Genomic DNA, 21,833 nt, shown 5'->3' with positions numbered 1-21,833 from the left:
ATTAATGTTCTCAGAAAATAGTTAAGACAGCCCAGCCACTAGCTGGCGAATAAAAGCTGGTGGGGGAAACCGGGATATACGACGTAGGCAAATGGACGACAGTACCTGTGCGAAAATGATTCAATATTGAAAGCTCTTTCGTCACTGGAAAACGCGAACTTATTTTTGGAACGTACTGTTTACTATGACCGTAAGGCTACTATGACTGTATATGCGGTCTTGGATCTGTGTGGAGGACGGTTGAACTTCATTAGTAGAAGGGGTGAGAGTGAAGTACATTCAAAAACTCAGGTACAATAAAAATTGAACTAAAAATAAAATGATGTCCCTGTACTAAATATGTTTAGGATTAGTGTAAAACTGGCCTATGTCTCTATAGTGGGCGGGACATAAATAACATTCACCGAAATATGTATAAAATAGAAATTACATACAGGTGAGCATATAAAAAAAAAACAGTAAGTAGAATCATTTATTTGATTTATAAGCTTAAATTACTCCAGGTTTAGTGTAAGAGTGGTCTATGTAACGAGTGCCGGCTACTAGGAAAATACCGAGAACATAGTTTGAAGTGCGTAACTTACAGGATGGAGGTGGGCGACGCAAGGTGAGTTTGCAGATGTGCTGTTTCTCTGTCGAAAGTGTAGGACTTATCGGTACATTGAGGCAGACAGGAGCAGTTCATTCCTGTCATCTCCTGCATTTCGACGTCTTCTCCAAATGTAGGTTTGTTCGTGGGTTGTAGTCCAGACGTCGTACCTGTGCGAGACCCTTTATGAATAAAAGAGCCGAAATGCTCTCATTAACCAATGATATTCTCGTTCGAAGAATCACTAACACAGATACTAATCAACTAGTATATAGAGAATAAACTCGTATTCATTTTCACATTTAACCGTACACAAAGACAGACAAATTCTTCCGTGACGACACCAGGTGTTCATCTAGGACAACACAAGACAGCACAGTGACAATGGAAACACATCTATTCCTAAGGAGGGATTTGAATCCAGGGCGGTAGTTTCCATGGAATGTCAGAGATGCGCCTTATCCGCTGCGTAAACTGCTGGTCGCAGGAGGTTTCAGCTGCAACAGAGTTTTAAGTAATCACGCACACAAAAACAGAAGCCCAACCAAGTGCATTACCTGACAAGTTTAATATCCGGGTATATTCCAGAAGATTAGTGTTGGGCATAGAGACTGCGATGCAAATTCTCCAGTTTCCAGTAATTTTCATTTCAAAAGTGCTTCATTTTCATAATATAATAATAATAATAATAATAATAATAATAATAATAATAATAATAATAATAATAATAATAATAATAATAATAATAATAATAGTACATACAGTGCTAATTTATTTTCACAAAAATCGAATGAATTTTATAACTGAAAAACATATACATAACACCAGAAGAAATGTCCCAACTCTTTTGGCAGAACCTAAATGCCACACTACAGCTGGATTAAGACACAGTAGGAATTATGGATCAAGACTTTACAATTCAGTATTGAAAAATAATCCAGACCTAAGCAATTTACACATTCTTAAGTTTAAAAGTAAAGTGAAAATGTTTGTATGATATTTAATAAATTTTATTTTTTTATTATTATTATTATTATTATTATTTTTAAGTGTTACTAGCATTATATAGTACTAATTTTTATTGTATTTATCTGATGCATGTAACCTATAAGATAAAACATTGTAATAAATATAAATAGATCATTTTCTTAATTAATAACAGTGTATATCTCCAATAAATGATTTCTTAGCATCGCCACAGATACACTTGATTGTAATTGTCACTATCTCTTGTCACTAGAGAGTTCTTGAAATTTATATTTTCCCCGCCATTCATAATAGTAATATGCGTTGCAAGAGCGGTATGTTGATGTTTTCATGTTCGAGGAAAAGATTGAAAAAGCGAAACGTAGTTGAGCTTTTTTAATTTCCGAGAACATGAAAACAAACATACCGCTCGTGTATCGTACATTATTTTGTGCGAAGATCGTTTATTACATACCTGAAAGAGGAATTTATAATTAGTTGCAATGAAATCTCCATCTTGGTTTCTGTTCAATGACGGCAATTTTGGAAAACAAAAATACCTCTCTTCAACACTGTTGCTATAAAATGTTTTCTGTGTTTACTATATTGCAGCAGGCCGTGATATACGTCTGTCTTTTTTCCCCCCAGTCTATAAATGCAAATTTAAAACAAACGGTAAGGTTATGTAATGATTTATTTTTCATTTTAATATTTTTAACAATATTATTTATATAACATATTGCAGTAATAACATCGGCATCTGGAATCTTGTTGATTTTTTCACGGCTTCCTTAATGTTACTTGCATCACGAATGCAATAACTTTAGTGGAGTAGTAGAGTTTACTTCATTTTTGCAAATATTAAAAACAATAATTAACAGTGCAATTTAGGTGAAATTGCAGTGGTAAGTTTCCAATTTATAATTATTACTATGTTAAAGGTCTCTAAAAATTATATGTTAAAAGCCTAAAGCAGTAAAATGAATACGTCTCTTAAGCGGTAAGAAGAGAGAAATTGTTATGTGTGTTACGTTGGGAATACTGAATGTGGTATTTCACACTTACCGCGTATTGGTTTTGTGCGGAAAGCAAGCAAATACGCACGATCTCGCACAAAATATTTTGATATGATACCTCTTGGACAAAAAGGGAGATCTAAAACTGAAACTTTATTAATGTATTTCAGTATTATTTGTATTTATCCTGGTAATAACGAACAGTTTCACTCGTAGACATTTTGTTTTTGCAGCATTAACTTCCCATGACCGTACGAGAAGATTCGAAGAGAACGGCAGTTACGTAGACTTTCGGCTCCCCCCTCCTACCTATAATGCATAACAATGTCATTACGGCGCGGCGGTTGCTGTCGTCTGCGATACAACGAACTTTTCTGTTGATTTTCGAGTTCGTCATTTTTTTCCGGTTATTATATGCTTACTTAAGTTGTGTTAACTCTCGTTAGTGGTTTTATATTTTATTTTACCCGTCTTAGTATTTATTTTATAATTGTAAATATTTTTGTTTTATCACTATTATTATTATTATTATTATTATTATTATTATTATTATTATTATTATCAATGAATTATTTTGTATTACTATCTTCGTATCCTCTCCGTCACAATTATTCTATTATTATTATTATTATTATTATTATTATTATTATTATTATTATTATTATTATTATTATCATCAATGAATTATTTTGTATGACTATCTTTGTATCATCTCCGTCACGATTATTCTATTATTATTATTATTGTTACTATTATTTCTATCATCAACATTATTATTGATCTCTGTAAAATTTATGTAGACTACTGGACTGTACCCGAGCACGAGCATATGCTCATTTCGGGTATCTATTCATATGTATTCATTTCAAATGTAAATTGTAAATAAATTTGAATTTGAATAATAATAATAATAATAATAATAATAATAATAATAATAATAATAATAATCTTTGTAATATTTATATTTCCTCAGGTTGCGGATAGAGGAGACGGCCTCCAGATATGGAGGGTAGCTGCGAATATATTGAATAAGCAGTCGTGGACAGCCGATAAGGGGTGGTCCTCCAGCTTGGGGGTTGGGCGAAGGGCTAACAACCCATCACCGTAAAAAACAGCTTGTTACGTATCCCTATAATAAGCCTCGGAATAGGACTGATTCTCTGGTACGACCACAGCAAAGGAATAAGGTTTTGAGATTTGGCACTTGGAACGTAACTAGTCTTTATAGAACAGGAGGGGTAACATTAGTAGCAAAAGAACTAGCTAGATATAGAATAGACTTCGTAGGAGTACAAGAGGTTAGGTTAGATGGGAATGGCATATCACAAATAGGAGATTTCTTGTTGTATTATGGGGAAGGAAACAATAATCACCAATTAGGAACAGGATTCTTTGTTCATAAAAGAATAAAATCAGCAGTAAAAAAGGTCGAATTTATCAGTGACAGGTTATCATATTTAGTACTTAAGGGTAGATGGTGCGACATCATAGTTATAAATGCTCACGCCCCTACAGAAGAGAAAGACGACCATATAAAGAATAGCTTCTATGAGGAATTGGAACATACTTTTGATCAGTTCCCTAGATATCACATGAAAATTTTATTGGGGGATTTCAATGCTAAAGTAGGACGGGAGGATATTTTTAGACCAACTATTGGAAAAAAGAGCCTACACGCAATTAGTAGTGACAATGGAGTTAGATTAGTCAACTTTGCCACATCGAAAAATTTAATTGTCAAAAGTACAACATTCCCCCATAAGGATATACATAAATATACTTGGACTTCTCCAGATGGATTGACACACAACCAAATAGATCACATCTTGATAGATAAACGGAGACATACTAGTATAGTAGATATTCGAACTTTCAGGGGTGCAGACTGTAATTCTGACCATTATTTGGTGATTGGAGAATTAAGAGAAAGATTATCAGTAGCTAAGCGAGTAGAGCAACAAGTTAATATTACTAAATTCAATATTTTGAAATTAAAGGACGAGGAAACTAAGCAACATTATCAGGTCGAAATTTCAAATAGGTTTGCCGTATTAGCAAGTTCCGACGAAGTTGACAAAGAGTTAGATGTTAATAGCATGTGGGAAAATATCCGAGACAATATCAAAATTGCAGCTGAACAGAGCATAGGTTATTATGAAACTAAGAAAAAGAAACCGTGGTTTGATGAAGATTGTTGCATGGTAGTAGAAAGAAGGAAACAGGCAAAATTGAAATTCTTACAGGATCCAGTTGAGGAGAAGAGAGATAATTATTTCAATGAAAGACGGGAAGCAAGTCGTACACTTAGGATTAAAAAGAGAGGTTACTTGAAGGAAAAACTGAATGAGGTAGAAACAAATAGTAAGAATAAAAACATTCGAGATTTATATAAGGGTATAAAGGAATTTAAGAACGGATATCAGCCAAGGGTAAACGTGATCAAGGATGAGAATGGTGACTTGCTTGCAGACTCTCCATCAATCCTAAACAGATGGAAAAACTATTTTGCGCAACTACTAAATGTACATAGGGCAAATAGAAATGATCGGGACGAAATTGAAATACAAACTGCTGAGCCATTTATACCCGAACCCACGCTTTCAGAAGTCGAAATTGCGATAGAAAATCTGAAAAAGTACAAGTCTCCAGGTATCGATCAAATTCCAGCAGAATTAATACAAGAGGGTGGAAGGGCATTATATAGCGAAATTTATAAACTTGTACTTGCTATTTGGGAAAAGGAAATTGTACCAGAACAATGGAAGGAGTCCATAATTGTACCTGTTTTTAAAAAGGGGGACAAAACCAACTGTGGTAACTTTCGAGGAATATCACTTTTGTTGACGTCGTACAAAATTTTGTCCAATATTCTTTTGAGAAGATTAACTCCGTACGTAGATGAAATTATTGGGGATCATCAGTGCGGTTTTCGGCGTAATAGATCGACTATTGATCAGATTTTTTGTATTCGACAGATAATGGAGAAAAAATGGGAGTATAAGGGTACAGTACATCAGTTATTCATAGATTTCAAAAAGGCTTATGACTCGGTTAAGAGGGAAGTATTATATGATATTCTTATTGAATTTGGTATTCCCAAGAAACTAGTTCGATTAATTAAAATGTGTCTCAGTGAAACATACAGCAGAGTCCGTATAGGTCAGTTTCTATCTGATGCTTTTCCAATTCACTGCGGGCTAAAGCAGGGAGATGCACTATCACCTTTACTTTTTAACTTCGCTCTAGAATATGCCATTAGGAAAGTTCAGGATAACAGGCAGGGTTTGGAATTGAACGGGTTACATCAGCTTCTTCTCTATGCGGATGACGTGAATATGTTAGAAGAAAATACACAAACGATTAGGGAAAACACGGAAATTTTACTTGAAGCAAGTAGAGCGATCGGTTTGGAAGTAAATCCCGAAAAGACAAAGTATATGATTATGTCTCGTGACCAGAATATTGTACGAAATGGAAATCTAAAAATTGGAGATTTATCCTTCGAAGAGGTGGAAAAATTCAAATATCTTGGAGCAACAGTAACAAATATAAATGACACTCGGGAGGAAATTAAACGCAGAATAAATATGGGAAATGCGTGTTATTATTCGGTTGAGAAGCTCTTATCATCCAGTCTGCTGTCCAAAAATCTGAAAGTTAGAATTTATAAAACAGTTATATTACCGGTTCTTCTGTATGGTTGTGAAACTTGGACTCTCACTCTGAGAGAGGAACATAGGTTCAGGGTGTTTGAGAATAAGGTGCTAAGGAAAATATTTGGGGCTAAGCGGGATGAAGTTACAGGAGAATGGAGAAAGTTACACAACACAGAACTGCACGCATTGTATTCTTCACCTGACATAATTAGGAACATAAAATCGAGACGTTTGAGATGGGCAGGGCATGTAGCACGTATGGGCGAATCCAGAAATGCATATAGAGTGTTAGTTGGGAGACCGGAGGGAAAAAGACCTTTAGGGAGGCCGAGACGTAGATGGGAGGATAATATGAAAATGGATTTGAGGGAGGTGGGGTATGATGATAGAGACTGGATTAATCTTGCACAGGATAGGGACCGCTGGCGGGCTTATGTGAGGGCGGCAATGAACCTTCGGGTTCCTTAAAAGCCATTTGTAAGTAAGTAATATTTATATTAAAAGGTAGTCTATCTCATACTCAATGAAGACACATAGGCCTAAGGTAGTGGGAGGTTAAGACCCCCACCTTTTCTAGATTGTCGGCATTAATAGCAGTAGGGATGTCAGTCCTACGTGCTTGTCGCGTTTACTCTGAAGGAAACATCCCTAGCTCTCATTTCTGTTAGAGGCCGTGACGCCTTGTAAACGCCAGGGCCATAATGCGGCCAAAAGCATTAAATGAATAGAGAGAATTCAGGACCCCATCGGGAATCGAATCCATGATATTTCGACTTGCAACACAACGCCTAAACAGCCATGATACCGCGCGCTCCTTTTCTACTTCAAAAGGGACAGAAATAATAAATAATAACTACAATTTTAATTATCAACCTTCCTCCTTTGTAAAGCCCCTATAGGTCTACGTATTTCAAAAGAATCTATTTATAAAAAAAATATTAAATATCAATATAATGTAAGATCACCTTTGATGTGTAAAATATTTAATGAACATGCTGCAGTTATAGTCGCGACGCTGTTATTCCCGGCTTGACTCTTCCTCATTGCTTTCGTCTTAGGAAGTGAAAGCTCTATAAAGTCTAGGTAGCTAGTATCGTTCGCCATTTTTGTTCTTTCGTTGCCTAGCTACCAGACAAGGAATCTATTTGCCGCATGTCGTAGCTCCTATGATAATAAATCAAACGCACTGTAATTCAGCAAATAATTGAGCGGCAAATAACGTCCTCGTGTGCTTTCTGCGAACGCCAACGAAAGAGCCAAAATGGCGGACGAGTATATTAAGCATTTATCGAGCCTTAAGAAATGCATAACGTCATCATCAGCGAATCACAAGACGCACACGTTTAAATGTAGCCGACCTGCAATGTGATTCGCTGCCGGAAATAAGAGCGACGGGACTATAGTGTTATTGTGATTTGTTACTGGCCGCATCTAAACTGTCACTTGCAAAATAAGTGCAGATACTCGTAAAAAGTTGAACTTTTAAATTTTAAACCATATTTACTGGTAAAATTCATGTTCTGGGAATAATAAGTTAATTAAGTAGTAAAATATCGCTGCAATCGAAAAGTATTGGGAATAAATTTTAATAAGGAACAAAAAAAAAAAAAAAACTTTCCTTCCCAGGCAGGATTCGAACCACGAAAGTCTTAGTTACCAGTCTATCGTGCTCTGGAGTGAACAAGGCTCTGAAATCAGCTACAAGGGTGGGTCCGGTTTTTTTTTTGCCACTACTGTATCGTACATTAACATTTTCCCCAGTAACCTCATATGATGTTGAACGTTCATTTTCAGCATTCAAAAACATCCTTGTAAATAAAAAAAATATAACAGGATCTTGAAAATCAGAAAAAGCAAGGTAAACTAAGAAATAAAGTGTACATATAAAAACATATACACCTACCTAACATATCATTCACTGTTTTTCTAAAAAGATAGTAAACCCTACAAAAATAGATTTGCAGGTTTTTGCATATTTAATGTTTTGTTATTATATTTCAGAATTTGTTCATAATAAATCCTGGGTCTATTTATGTTGGAAGCATTATACTATTACGGTTTTCATTTATAAATATTTAAATATTATAATTATATACTTACGCCGATAGCTTCTGAGGCAATTCGTGTCCACCAGAGAGCAAACTCTGCTACTTGTATCTGCAATACACTATTAAGTTATTAGTTACGATGACGGCTGATGATGATGATGATAATAATTAATAATAATAACAATTTAATTTCAAAGATTGAATTATTTATTTAAGTCATGCACTTATAGACACTTAGACGATAGTGTTTAGCATTGTTCTGTGGTCATGTGGTTGCATGACGTAAGATCACAGCTTAAACGTCGTAATGCATCCTATATAGGTCCTAATAAAAAAAGCACATTCCATTCTACAAATCGAACTGGAATTCACCACTGTAGTCTTAAGGCAGTGATGTCAACGAGAGCGCAAGCGTGCCTCATCGCCCATATGCCCCGTCCAGAGCACGTACGGCACGCAGGTACAAGTCACTGGTGAACTCAAGGGTTGTACATTACACATTGAGGAAGAAATCGTTTAGTAAGTTTTAGGCTGACTGGACTCCTGACTTTTTATGACTGAAAGAGACGAAAATGTTCTTTGTCTGATATATGGAATGCATTTAGTTACGAAGAGAAGCAATGTGAAACGCCTGAAATTATTAATTGATGTACATAATGATATATTGAAATTTTGTTGTTTTATTGATATTAAATAGTAATAAATATATGTTTAGATGTACTGTAGAGGTTCTTCCTCGCTGCATTGCTTTTAAGTTTATAGAATAAAGTACAAAAGTATGGATGCTAATAACGTAGACTCGTTGTGAATTCTGTCTAAAAAATTGTGAAGATATGTCGGCTATAGAAATGTTAAATGTTATGTTTTATTTAACGACGCTCGCAACTGCAGAGGTTATATCAGCGTCGCCGGATGTGCCGGAATTTTGTCCCACAGGAGTTCTTTTACATGCCAGTAAATCTACTGACATGAGCCTGTCACATTTAAGCACACTTAAATGCCATCGACCTGGCCCAGGATCGAACCCGCAACCTTGGGCATAGAAGGCCAGCGCTATACCAACTCGTCTATAGATTTTCAGTTTGAAAATGGTCCCTACCATTGTGATGTCCTTTGGTTAAGCCGAGGAAAAGTTCTCTCCAGGTTCTTTGAAATGCGTGAACAGAGTCAAGTTGGAAGTTCGCTTTGCCTGGAAATATATCCAGGGTACGAATATTTGCGGCGCAAATTATTTATATAGTCGGCAGTAAGCACGTATGTGAGCAATTTTCCTCACTTGTGAACCTCACAAATCTAAGACTAATACCAAGATTATCTAAGATAATATGCGTGCTATGCTAAGTCATGCTGCAGGAAACATAATTTCGCCGGACATAAGAAGGTTGTGTCGGGTAAAACAAGAAGAAACACTTCTGTATTAGACAAGAAGTCAGGAATTTAAATTTGTTTGTAGAAATGTGCTGTTCATATAATAAGTACATTATTAAGTGTGTAACAGTTACATAGCATTTAATTAGATAGGCGTCATTACTAAAACCTCTAAGATAAAAAATATACTATATTTATTATTTGTTGCAATCCTATTATTTCATTTTTCCGTATGCACAATGTCCTGTAATTTCTTTCACTTTTGTATTGGTAAGTTTAAAAAAGGAAAACAGAGTTTTTAAACTAGTTGGATTATTAGATAATTAATGATATTCTAGCTATTATCAGAAAATATACAGGGACATCATTTTATTTTTACTAACATTTTTAATATTAACCTGGCTATACCTTTGGATCAACGCCGTTTGCTACCTCTTTCCACGACTGGAGTTCGATGATACTGGCGTAATATACAGACAAATCACTTTACTAGGTATAGGAGGGAAGAAAAGTAGTTAATCCATTTACGTAAACTAGGAAATATCGCGATTTTCAGTTTGGTCATTTTCATTAGGTTTTTGTTTAATCAAAATACAGTAATGTATTAACAATAAGTGTTTTTACTCACGAACTGAGCTTTCCATTCGGACGTATTCATTATGCAGTGTATATTATACTGTCTACTGCACATTAGCGTACAATATAGAGAATGAAGTTAAATTGAAAAATAATCATAATGTGGATATTTAAACACATTTTTGAAAATGGTGGCCGTTCATTTCGATACAGGCTTCAGTTCTAATGTGCATATTATCGCACTATAGACTATTGTATCTAATCCCAATTACCAGTTTCGTACTTCGTACTAATAACTCATGTTGAAATAATTCTGTACCTACTATATAAAAGGTTACCTTACGTACGTACTGTAAATTCAATCTTCACTTCTGCCCGATCCGAAAAGATAAAATTACTCAGACATACTATCTACTGTTCATGCAAGTGGTTATGTCGTAGGGTCGTAGAAAGGAGGGAAATCACGTGACAGTTAATTACTTAACGAGGCCCTTTTATTTAAGTTATTTTAAACAGTTGTATAATATTACGTAGACGTCCAATTCCTAACAGAAATTAATGTTCTCAGAAAAGAGTTAAGACAGCCCAGCCACTAGCTGGCGAATAAAAGCTGGTGGGGGAAATCGGGATACGACGTAGGCAAATGGACGACAGTATCTGTGCGAAAATGATTCGATATCGAAAGCTCTTTCGTCACTGGAAAACGCGAACATATTTTTGGAACGTACTGTTTACTATGACAGTAAAGCTGCTATGTCTGTATATGCGGTCTTAGATCTGTGTGGAGGAGGGTTGAATTTCATTAGTAGAAGGGGTGGGAGTGAAGTACATACAAAAACTCAGGTACAATAAAAATTGAAGTAAAAATAAAATGATGTCCCTGTATAAGTTAAGGAGAAGCTATGCTTATTATTTATTGTAGCCTACTAGTTTATAATTCTTTCCATTTATTAGAGATGTACACTCTACAAAACATGTTCTGATTCCTTGTTGTTTTGTATGAATGTAAAACGTTATCTGTTATTTAAAAGCAGTTTAATTCATCTCGCAGTGACAGGCCAATAGACTTCATTTTGCTCACCCCTTCTTATTCTCTGTTGCTGCCTGGATTGCAACCAGTGAGCGCTTGATCGCACGCAGAACTGTCTACGTGCTCTTGACCTTGACATCGCTGTCTTAAGGGATGCATTACGAAGTTCCCTGGTAACCATGATATGAAACAGTAAAAATAAATAGGCGAAGAATAATTGTGGATAAATAAATAAACTGTTTCTTGTCAGGTTGCCAGGTAAGAGAGGTAAAATAAATGAATGGGATATATTTGATATGTTTTTTGTTTAAATTGAATTCAATTTAAATAATTAGTTATTTAGACTGGAAAGTTTTGAAATGAAAGCTCTGTATGTATAATGTGTATGTCTAAAGCATTTTTTCAAATGCTCCTAATAGTAATAAACTAACTAATGAGGGAATGAATGAATAAGTGAATGAATGCATTAATACGTGAATAAATAAGTGAAGAATGAACAAATAAATGAGGAAATGAATGAATAAATGAAGGAATGAATGAATAAATAGATGAGTAGATAGGTTGATAGACAAATAGATGGATAGAGGAGTGGATGAGTAAATGGCAAATTAAGTAAATAAGTCAGTAAGTGAATGAGTACATGAGTAAGTGAATAATTAATAAATAATACATAAACAGAGTTCTGCGTTTAGTTATCTAGAGCCTCCAAGCAACCCCTAGCAATATAGGTATATACTGTATGTATGGAGTTCTATTGCTCGACAGCGTCCAACCCTATCTACACAATTATTCAGGTCTGTTTTCTATTGTGGGGGGGGGGAGGGGAATAGGCGTTTGGAGATCAGTGCTCCAACAGAAGAATTGGTAGCCGGCAATGCATTAGTAAAGAAGAAAATGTATTTCATCAGAAAGAAGGAGACATTTTTCACTTGAAACATTTAAAATGTTTAGTTATTGATTGTAATTTGTAGAGACTCGTAAAGCATGCACTCATAATTTGCTTTATTTTAGGTTCGTGTGAAAATTATATTTTTTCATTTCTTAATTCCAGCCTTCAATTAGGTATAAAGTACTTAGATGCGTTTTAATTATTGTAAAAATCAGGGGTAGGCAAATTTCCGGCACCAGGTAACCATGGCAACTAAACATTTGTGCCCGTGTGCACCATTCTCGATTAAAATTTGACTATGTTAAGTCGGCACTTGACCATCTTCAACGCCAATTTGCGGAGTATCAATCTCGATCAAAGTTAAACAAGCGAGTTGATGATGATGATGATGAAATTTGATCACGGGTGTGGGACCGATTATCTTGAATTGAACATGGTCAAGTCGAGAAAACCAAAATGGCGGCACGATTTGACGTACTTGATGGAATTGAAGATGAAATTATGTGTCTTGAACACGCAAATCACTGCGGAAATAACAGAATTGATGTTATTGTAGAAAGAGTAAGTTTGTAGATGAATTATAAAAATTTTTTTTTTCTCGAAATAGACTAATGTTTTATATATGTTTCTGCTTTGGTAGATCGGGACTTTACTTGAGGACAGAATATTATTTAGGCCAAACTGCCCAATTTTGTTAACATAATAATAAAGTAGTTACAGTATTCTATGCCGGTAATAATATAGTAAAACTAAATGACCATTTTGTAGACTGCGAGATTATCACTTATTAGCTATAGATTTGCCGTTTGAAACTATTAGGACCTACGTGGCGTTTTGGACAATTAGGCTATGTATTCTTGAATTAAGAGAAATTACACGGATACCTTCGTTTCCCTCTTACTCCAAAATTCTAATCTTGTGCACACAAAATAAATTGGCATTAAAAACTTCCTTTTCGTATGCATGATGATGCGTATTCGACATACACAGACGAATTGCTTTTTTTAAATTTTAAAATAATTATTAGCGAGGTATCCGTATACTGAAATTTTCCCAAATAAATTGTTGGCACTGAAATGTGTCTTTTCGTAAGCAAGATGATGAGCATTCGACAAACACATACAAATCTGCTCTTTTTAGTAGCCTATTTCAAGATAATTGTCAGTGAGGTATCCGTATACTGAAATTTTCCCAATTATTATCAATAATATGAAATAATCACTGTATAAATTACGTTACAAATTATGTGGAATTATGTAAACACGTATAAGTCATGTTGAATTGTGAGGTTAAATCCACCAGGTAGCCTGCTTTTTCTCTTAGAGAACTGCCGTCAGTACTTTTATTCTCTAATATGGATGCAGAATTGCTGACGAGTTCTAAAAGAATTCCCACTTCGAACTGTGAGAAGCTCGGTGCTCTTTTCCTTTTTTTCTTCCATGATTATTGAAACTTGTTATTTGAAAACTGCGAGGATGCTTGAAACCATAGACAAATAACAGAAACCACTGCCTGCTGGATTACATCCTATGGCTGTTTACACTGCCTGCTCAATCAACGCTTATGTGCGAGTCTTGAAAAAAGTTATTTTGCCGCTAGATGGCAGGTAGTGCCCACCACTATCAACATTATCAGTATATGCAAAGTACCCTAAAATAACTATTATTACGAAGTCTTAAGTACCAGAAGAAACAAGGGCTTAGGGAAACGATGGCCCAGGGTGTCCGAATCCTTCCGCAATGCTTAATATGTAATACTATTAATACTGAACTTAAAAACTTAATATTTTTCTAAGCGATACTACATCCAAACAAGTAGGCCTATACTTGCTTTAGGCGTTTACTAAAATTATTATTAAAATCAATTAACGTAATAGAAATAATATCTGAAACTTATATAAAATATTTCAACAAGTTTAAACATATTTACGAAAAAATATATGCTTCCTTAACAGAGCTAAGAGATTATTGGAAATCATGGTTTGAATTAACGACAGTATGGTGGTATCTTCCTGCAATTTTTTTTCCAATCCATGAAATTGTTATACGGACACTTGGTCTATTGTTTTATTATATTCAGTATTGCCAGAAAATAACTTCCCCATATATAAAAAGGCCCATTTGAAGTGTGATAAATTTTGCGCTCATTAAAAAATTCTCCCCCTCCCCGAAAAGAAATGCCGAGTAAAATACTGCAAACAGATAATTTACCCCGTACTTTTGGAAATATTAATTTATAATTCAATGTGCGTAATTATATTTCCTTGGTGAATTTTAAACTGATCGTTCCTTCTCTGTCTGCCATATCATGGTCTAGAAACTGTGAACGGATGTTTTTGATGATGTGACAGTAATCAAAACTTAAATATAAATTACGTTGCAAGTTACATGGGTGTACTACACAAAGCTGTAGATCTCCGCCACCTAAACCCTTAAACATAGCAGTATTAGTTCTATGGTTATCAGTTACAAGCCGAAGCACATGAAACCCACAGTCTTCTACAGCTTTCAACACTTGCTGAACTAATAAGAGCAGATCATTTCCTTGCAAATTTCGTACCATCAAATATGCTGCCGGTGTTGTGAGCTTGGTAGATAATCCATGAATAACCAAACACAGACGTTTGTTGGCTACGACGGGATTTATTCCTATTTCTTTATTATAAAGCCTTCAGCTTCGACTAAACCAAAAACATTATCCTCTTCTTTATTACAGAGCAAGCGTTCTTTTATTGCCATCTCATCGCATATAAGAGAAACTACTTTCTCAATTTCATTCAATTTTGTGACTTCTAACATAAGTCTCTGTATAATTAAATGGGAAACACCAACGCCACATTCCGTTGAGCCCATATACCTATCTAATGTGCTGCGCGAGGTGCTTGTATTAATTTCAAATTTCTTCCAAAGTCGTAGCCTTTAGGAGACGATATTCGCCAACATAAGCAGTATCGAATAGTTGGCTCGGACCATTTTGGACGTTTTTTTTTTTTAAATTTCTAATTTGATCCAGTATATATATATATATATATATATATATATATATATACAACCATTTTGCCGCCATCATGTGCTGATTTCTTTATGTTATCTACTGACTTTCTCTCAGTATAGCTATTAAGTTCTTCCTTCGCCTTTTGAAGTTCCTTCTCTATTTCCACAATTTTGTTTTCGAGTCTGTACACTTTCGCTCGAATATTTTTATTTAATTTTTTATGATATTCCAGTTCACTTAATCTTATAGTATTTACTTGAACAGCAATATGTCTAGAATCTATGTTTACATCTGCCTTGTCTTTTATAATTCCGGCTTCTATGTTTTTCTCATGATATTCGGTTTCACTGTCCTCCTGATATTGTGCAGTCAATCTTGAGACTTTGTTCTTGTCGGAGGATGATGAGCTTGAGTTTTTGACTTTTCTCTTCTCTTGTTAGAAGGTTTCTTGTACGAAGGATATCCAGGAAATATAGTGGTATCGATAAATTTTTCAGTTTCCTATACTTTGTATCTTCTTTAAAATCTTCTTGTTTGAAGTGTAAACTACACACACATGAACGATCAGAAGGAATCCAGTTACTTCCTCTTTTGTCACCTTCTCTTGATATAATATTTAACCACTTTTTCCGCAGCTCACTATTAGATGGAAATTCATGAAATGATAATCTTCTGAATTTCAATTTTCCTCTGTGCGCTTTGCAGAAAGGGACACAACAAGACACCATTGTAAATATATTATGATTAATATTGTTATTTCAGGAAACCAAGTTTTATATTTCACAAAATTAAATGTCTTCCAACTCGAATGTTCCTTTCTTTCAATGTATTTTAAAGAAGAAAATCATATCATTAATAAACAATCACTTACAAACATTGTAATTACTTCTAAGATGTCAAATAAAACATTATAATTAATTATACACATTTAATACAGCCAAACCAACGGCAGTTACTTGCTGCACTCTAGTGTCGAAACTGGACAATAGTCTAATGGTCCACGCGAAACTCAATGCTAGGAAAGAGGAATGAGCAGGCAGTTACGCAGCGATAAGATGCGATCCAGCAGGCAGTGACAGAAACAGTCCGACAAACAAAAGCGAAGCGATAATTGACAGAGTGCGTTCGTTCGCTGTTTTATACGCGGTAACCTAGCGCTCAGACGAGTCTTCTCAAGCGAGCGTACCGTCAGCTGACGGTACTGAGTTGATCGAGGGAAAATGTCGGTGCACCGCATCTGTAACTTGATCATTGTAAAGAATTAACCATGTTTCCGTGATTGCTGATAAACGGGCTAGATGATCGACAATGGTGCACACGGCCAGCAGTGTTTGTCATCATGCCAATTTTGTAAACTATTCCTTCAGTGTATAACTGAAGTGAGGCGAGAATGATGATAAAGTGATTGACTCTCAAAACCAGACTTTCCCATGGTTACTATAAATTAATGTATAAATTTTGCAGTACTAAGATTTCAATGTCTTGTACGATCTTAATTGATAAAATACTGACTGAACAATGGGTAGAAGAAAGGCGTGCAGTTGCATTTCTCGAGGAGGACTCTCATTCTGCACTCGGTTATGCAGGTCTGGTAGCTGTAATCCTCGGAGGAGCCCACCACCGTTACCTCGTCGTCGAACCAGCAGCTGCGCTGGGCAACACTCAGCCATCTTACGTCGTCGACGCTCTCGATGACCTCGGCGCCCAACAAAACTGTGACCATCTGCTTCGGTTCGATGAGTGCCGTCTGCAGTGATGTCTCGGGGTAGTCAAGAGGGTCGTGGAACAGTGCCTGCAATGTCAAACGGTAATAGTTCCAAAAGAATTCTTTATTTAAAGTCTGTTTTCTATTGTATTGTATTTATTAACATTCCATGGTATTCATACATTGCTTACAGCTAGAATATGGAACAAGTCAAAAAAACTTAATACTATTAAAAAGTCTTAATTTATAGTCACAGTCTAGATGAAATATATACAGACGAGATTTACAATATAGTCTACTAGTACAACACAAAGTTTTAGTATCAATTTCATGAAGTGTTATTGAATGTCATGAATTCACCTACAGAATAGAAGGCGTGAGAAATTAGGTACTTCTTTAATTTAGCCCTAAATAATCTTATGTTTTGAGTTTCATTTTTTATATCCATAGGGAGGCTATTAAAAATTTTTACCGCCATATAACGCACTCCTTTTTGATAGCACGATAGACTTACCGATGGATTATGAAAGTAATTTTTTGACGTGTATTTATGCTATGAACTATTGAATTTGTTACAAAGTTTTCACGATTACATACGAGGAAGATTATTAATGAAAATATATATTGACAAGCCATGGGCATTATTTGTAGTTTTTTGAAAATAGTCCTACACGATTCCCTAGATTTGGCACCTACTATTATTCTAATTACTCTGTTTTGTAATAGAAATATACTGTTACTATCTGTGGAATTTCCCCAGAATATTATTCCAAAACTCATTACCGAGTGGAAGTATGCAAAGTATATTGTTTTTAAGGTATTGATATTTACTATCTTTTGCATATATCTAATAGCAAAACAAGCTGAATTTAGTTTGGGGGTAATTTCTTTAATACGATTTTTCCAATTTAACACATTATCGATTTTTAAGCCATGAAATTTGGTTGTTGTTGTTTCTAATAGGGATCTATTGTTAATTTATTGCGCTAGAAATTTGCGAGGTTGAATTTGGATAGGATTTAAATTGAATTATATTAGTTTTGTTACAATTTAATATCAATTTATTGACTGAGAACTAGTCACATATTTTGAAGAGAATTTTCTCTGTTGAAGATTGGAATGTGTTGAAGTTATTGGCTGTAATTACTATACTTGTGTCATCTGCAAATAATATGGAATGACCTACATCTTTTATTAGGGGGGGGGCAAGATCATTTATGAACACTAGAAAAAGGAGGGGACCTAATATTGATCCTTGAGGAATTCCATTATTAATAGTTCCCCATGTCGATGCAGATTTCATAGTTGTATTGATTTCGATTTTCTGTTTCCTGTCTATGAGATATGAGTGAAACCATTGGTGTACAACACCTTTAATTCCATAATAATCTAATTTATCTAGCAGCATTGTATGATTTATACAGTCAAATGCTTTGGATAAATCACAGAAAATCCCTCCAACTTGTAATTTTTTATTAATTGCCTCTAGAATTTTGTCAGTTAAACTAAATGTTGCATTTTCTGTTTTCTGTTTAAACTACTATTCGCCAAAAAAATAGAGAAATCTGGTGAGGGATAGAAGTAGGCCTACAAGTTTACTCCTTGCGTTGAGTATTTTTTTCCCTCACTCATGTAATGGCACTTACGGTCAACTTCTTATTGTTGCTAACAGATTGTACTGAGCGTTCGGCAGTAAACTCCATTGGCCTTTTACTATTAGGCCTATAGATCGAACGCTATTACAAAGGAAACAGTATGTACATTGCCATAGCTCGAGTACGGGAAGGTTTTGCGTAGAGTATTATGGACAGATAATACAGGCTGAAGGGACGTTAAGATTAAAACAAAGTAGGCCTACACTGCTGATTTCCGCTCAGTGCAGTTCAGTTTAGTTCGTGGTAATGCAGAACAGCGAATCCTCATTTATGATACGTAGGATCTATATTATTTGAGAAGCTTTTATCATCCAGTCTGCTGTCAAAAAATCTGAAAGTTAGAATTTATAAAACAGTTATATTACCGGTTGCTCTTTATGGTTGTGAAACTTGGACTCTCACTTTGAGAGAGGAACATAGATTAAGGGTGTTCGAGAATAAGGTGCTTAGGAAAATATTTGGGGCTAAGAGAGATGAAGTTACAGGAGAATGGAGAAAGTTACACAACACAGAACTGCACACATTGTAGTCTTCACCTGACATAATTAGGAACATTAAATCCAGACGTTTGAGATAGGCAGGGCATGTAGCACGTATGGGCGAATCCAGAAATGCATATAGAGTGTTAGTTGGGAGGCCGGAGGGAAAAAGACCTTTGGGGAGGCCGAGACGTAGATGGGAAGATAATATTAAAATGGATTTGAGGGAGGTGGGATATGATGATAGAGACTGGATTAATCTTGCTGAAGATAGGGACCTATGGTGGGCTTATGTGAGGGCGGCAATGAACCTCCGGGTTCCTTAAAGCCAGTAAGTAAGTAAGTAAGTAAGTAAGTAAGTAAGTAAGTAAGTGAGTAAGTAATTAAGTAGGATCTATATTATGAAAAAATTGTAGAAAAAGTGTCAAGGTAAATATCCTCACTGTTCAACAACCATCTGATTCAAGAATTCAGAATTGAGTGAAAAAAATGAGAGAAATTGTCACATTTTTAAATCAAAAAGAGGGCGCATAAATAGCGTTATAACTGAAGAGAGAAACTAAAATGACATGGGCTATAGGCTAGGACAATCTCCCATAAAGTTGTTAAGAAAGTTACCTCAGTATGCATGTGTATGCAAGACACCAGCTTGGAAAACTGTGAAGTTGTCAAACCTAAAGCATTAGATAAGCCAGTCGTGCATAAATTATTGCATGGTGCGGACCATATACCTTGGGTCCAATTTTCTCCCTGTTTCTTGAGGGAGGCGTGGGTTCACGATGGTCATATAATAATAATAATAATAATAATAATAATAATAATAATAATAATAATAATAATAATAACTTACCCATATACCATAAATGGGGTTGAGAGGCGCAAAGTAGGCAAACTGCTGTATATCCAGAAACACGCTGAGACCCGCTCGCTGCCCCGCGCCGTAAGCATAGTGTACATGGTCGTCTTCGTCTCTTTGTGTTCTGCAACGACAATAAGATAGATAAATTATCGTAACTATCCGCAGTTAAGTATCCGATAGTAGATCCGAGGAAGAAACAATTTAGTATCTGTTTGGGACTTCAAAGTTGGCACTCTGCCTTAATTTGAGACTTCAAGGTTGGTAACTCTGCAATAGCGGGGCGTCTGTCGTATGATGGAAGTGTACTGTTGCAGCTAGAGGCCGCCGGACAATAAAAAACATATTTTCTACAGTTCACGTGTGTTTTATTCATCAATCGCGCTACCAAGGCCCCAACAGTATCTTCAGTTTGAAATAGCCTGTATCATGCACAAGAACTCATCCGTTGCTCAGTCAGATGACATTCTGTCACAGAAGGATCGGACTGAGATTTATATGGAACAAAACGGCTGGGGAACATAGTAGATATTTAGATTTCGTCTGCCACTATCACTGCAATTTTACGTCATTGTCTTACACTAATCTATTCGTAAATGCGAAATGAAGGGTACACGGGAATAACGAACAATGTCCATTCAGAATAATTTTGAGATAAATGAAATTTAAAGTTTGAGGACTTGAAATGTTTAGTTTATTGTTACCTTATTTTTATTTTTTATCACACAAGAATGTACCATTATAAAGCAAATATGTGACAAAATATTGTTTTGATTTCATGAATTACAACAATGCAAAACTGCAAAATGTCTACTTTGCTACGTTTTATAAACGGGAAGAACGAACAATGTCACAATTTAATTGAATATTTGTTGGGAATAGAATCAGGCATAATATTTTCAAACAATGTAGCACATGTTTACTTTCGTGTAGGGTATCCTTTTTAAAGGTTTTAAATATTGTTGACCCATTATAAATATTTTTATCTTTGAGTGTTCATTGTTCCAAACAATTATTGAAAAACAAATCTACAAACTAATCTAATTGCACTGAATTTTCCATTGTGAATGAATAGATTGAACTATAAAATCGTCTCATTCACTGTTATTGACTTCTTGTGACTCGTCATTGGTGGGAGAAAGACTGAAATATTCTCTAGCAGTTGGAGAACAAACATTTTTCAAAATTTGTAATTCCTTGTACATTGCCTTGTAGCTGTTTACAATTTACAATGATGAATGGTTTGGTTTCCTCCTAGAATTCGCAATCTCTTGCCTTCTGTCATCGGGTACTTCACATCTTGCTCTCTGATTGACAAGTCCCATGTTTCTGTCACATTCCAGGTACGAGTGGCCTCGAGTGGGAAATGTGATCCACTGAGCATCAAACCTCTTCTTAGTATGTACTACATAATGACAAAATCTAAATACCGTAAAGTTCCTATTTTGTCCGGAACAAGACTCGTAGAAGATACGGAGTTCACCAACGCAGCTTGGTACAATATTCATACAGTGGTGCTATAACATAGAGCAAACTTCCTCAGAGTCTTTACTTTAAATATTTTGGTCATACATGTCTTCCTGTTGACAGCGTATGTATGTTACAAGAATAAAAGGGCAGCTGTCGACGATAATAGCCCTCAATAGTTGAAAAGTTTGGAACTGGTAATTCTTTTGGAAATCCATGCAGATAGCCTCTTTATACTCTGACTTCCTGGATTTTAGACGTGCAGCCTGTTTTACTTCATAGAACTTATGTCCTTTTCTCTTGTGCAATTCATTCTTTCAAATCAAATTTGATTCTCCTTCTCAAAATTATCTAATTTACTTGCATCTTTTTCATTGGAAATTTCTGATTTAATGTGTGAAATGTCAGCTAATGTTGTATTTAGTGACAAAAATTACTCTGTATTGCTCGTAAGACACAGGGTTCACAAGAAATTTTTCTGAGTGTAACTTAAGCAGCTTAGAAATATTCAAGTGCTCTGGAAGATACTACCTTCGGCT

General features: G+C 35.3%; 1 protein-coding gene across 1 annotated transcript in view; it reads right to left on the bottom strand.

Annotated features, from left to right (window-relative positions):
- LOC138691401 (pickpocket protein 11-like) overlaps nucleotides 1-18,540 on the bottom strand; it is a 39,160-nt gene extending 20,620 nt beyond the window's left edge. The window contains exons 1-4 of the mRNA XM_069813315.1: nucleotides 18,484-18,540; nucleotides 16,645-16,924; nucleotides 8,328-8,384; nucleotides 585-759 (exon numbers count right to left, since the gene is read on the bottom strand). Of these exons, the coding sequence (XP_069669416.1) occupies nucleotides 585-759; nucleotides 8,328-8,384; nucleotides 16,645-16,924; nucleotides 18,484-18,540 (569 nt within the window). The remainder of the gene's footprint in view (nucleotides 1-584; nucleotides 760-8,327; nucleotides 8,385-16,644; nucleotides 16,925-18,483) is intronic.
- Nucleotides 18,541-21,833: the final 3,293 nt, after the last annotated feature.

Source organism: Periplaneta americana, chromosome 16 (genome assembly GCF_040183065.1).
Source record: "Periplaneta americana isolate PAMFEO1 chromosome 16, P.americana_PAMFEO1_priV1, whole genome shotgun sequence".
Taxonomy (NCBI): Eukaryota; Metazoa; Arthropoda; class Insecta; order Blattodea; family Blattidae; genus Periplaneta; species Periplaneta americana.
Note: the sequence above shows the minus strand (reverse complement) of the source record. Positions and strands in the feature narration are given on the sequence as shown.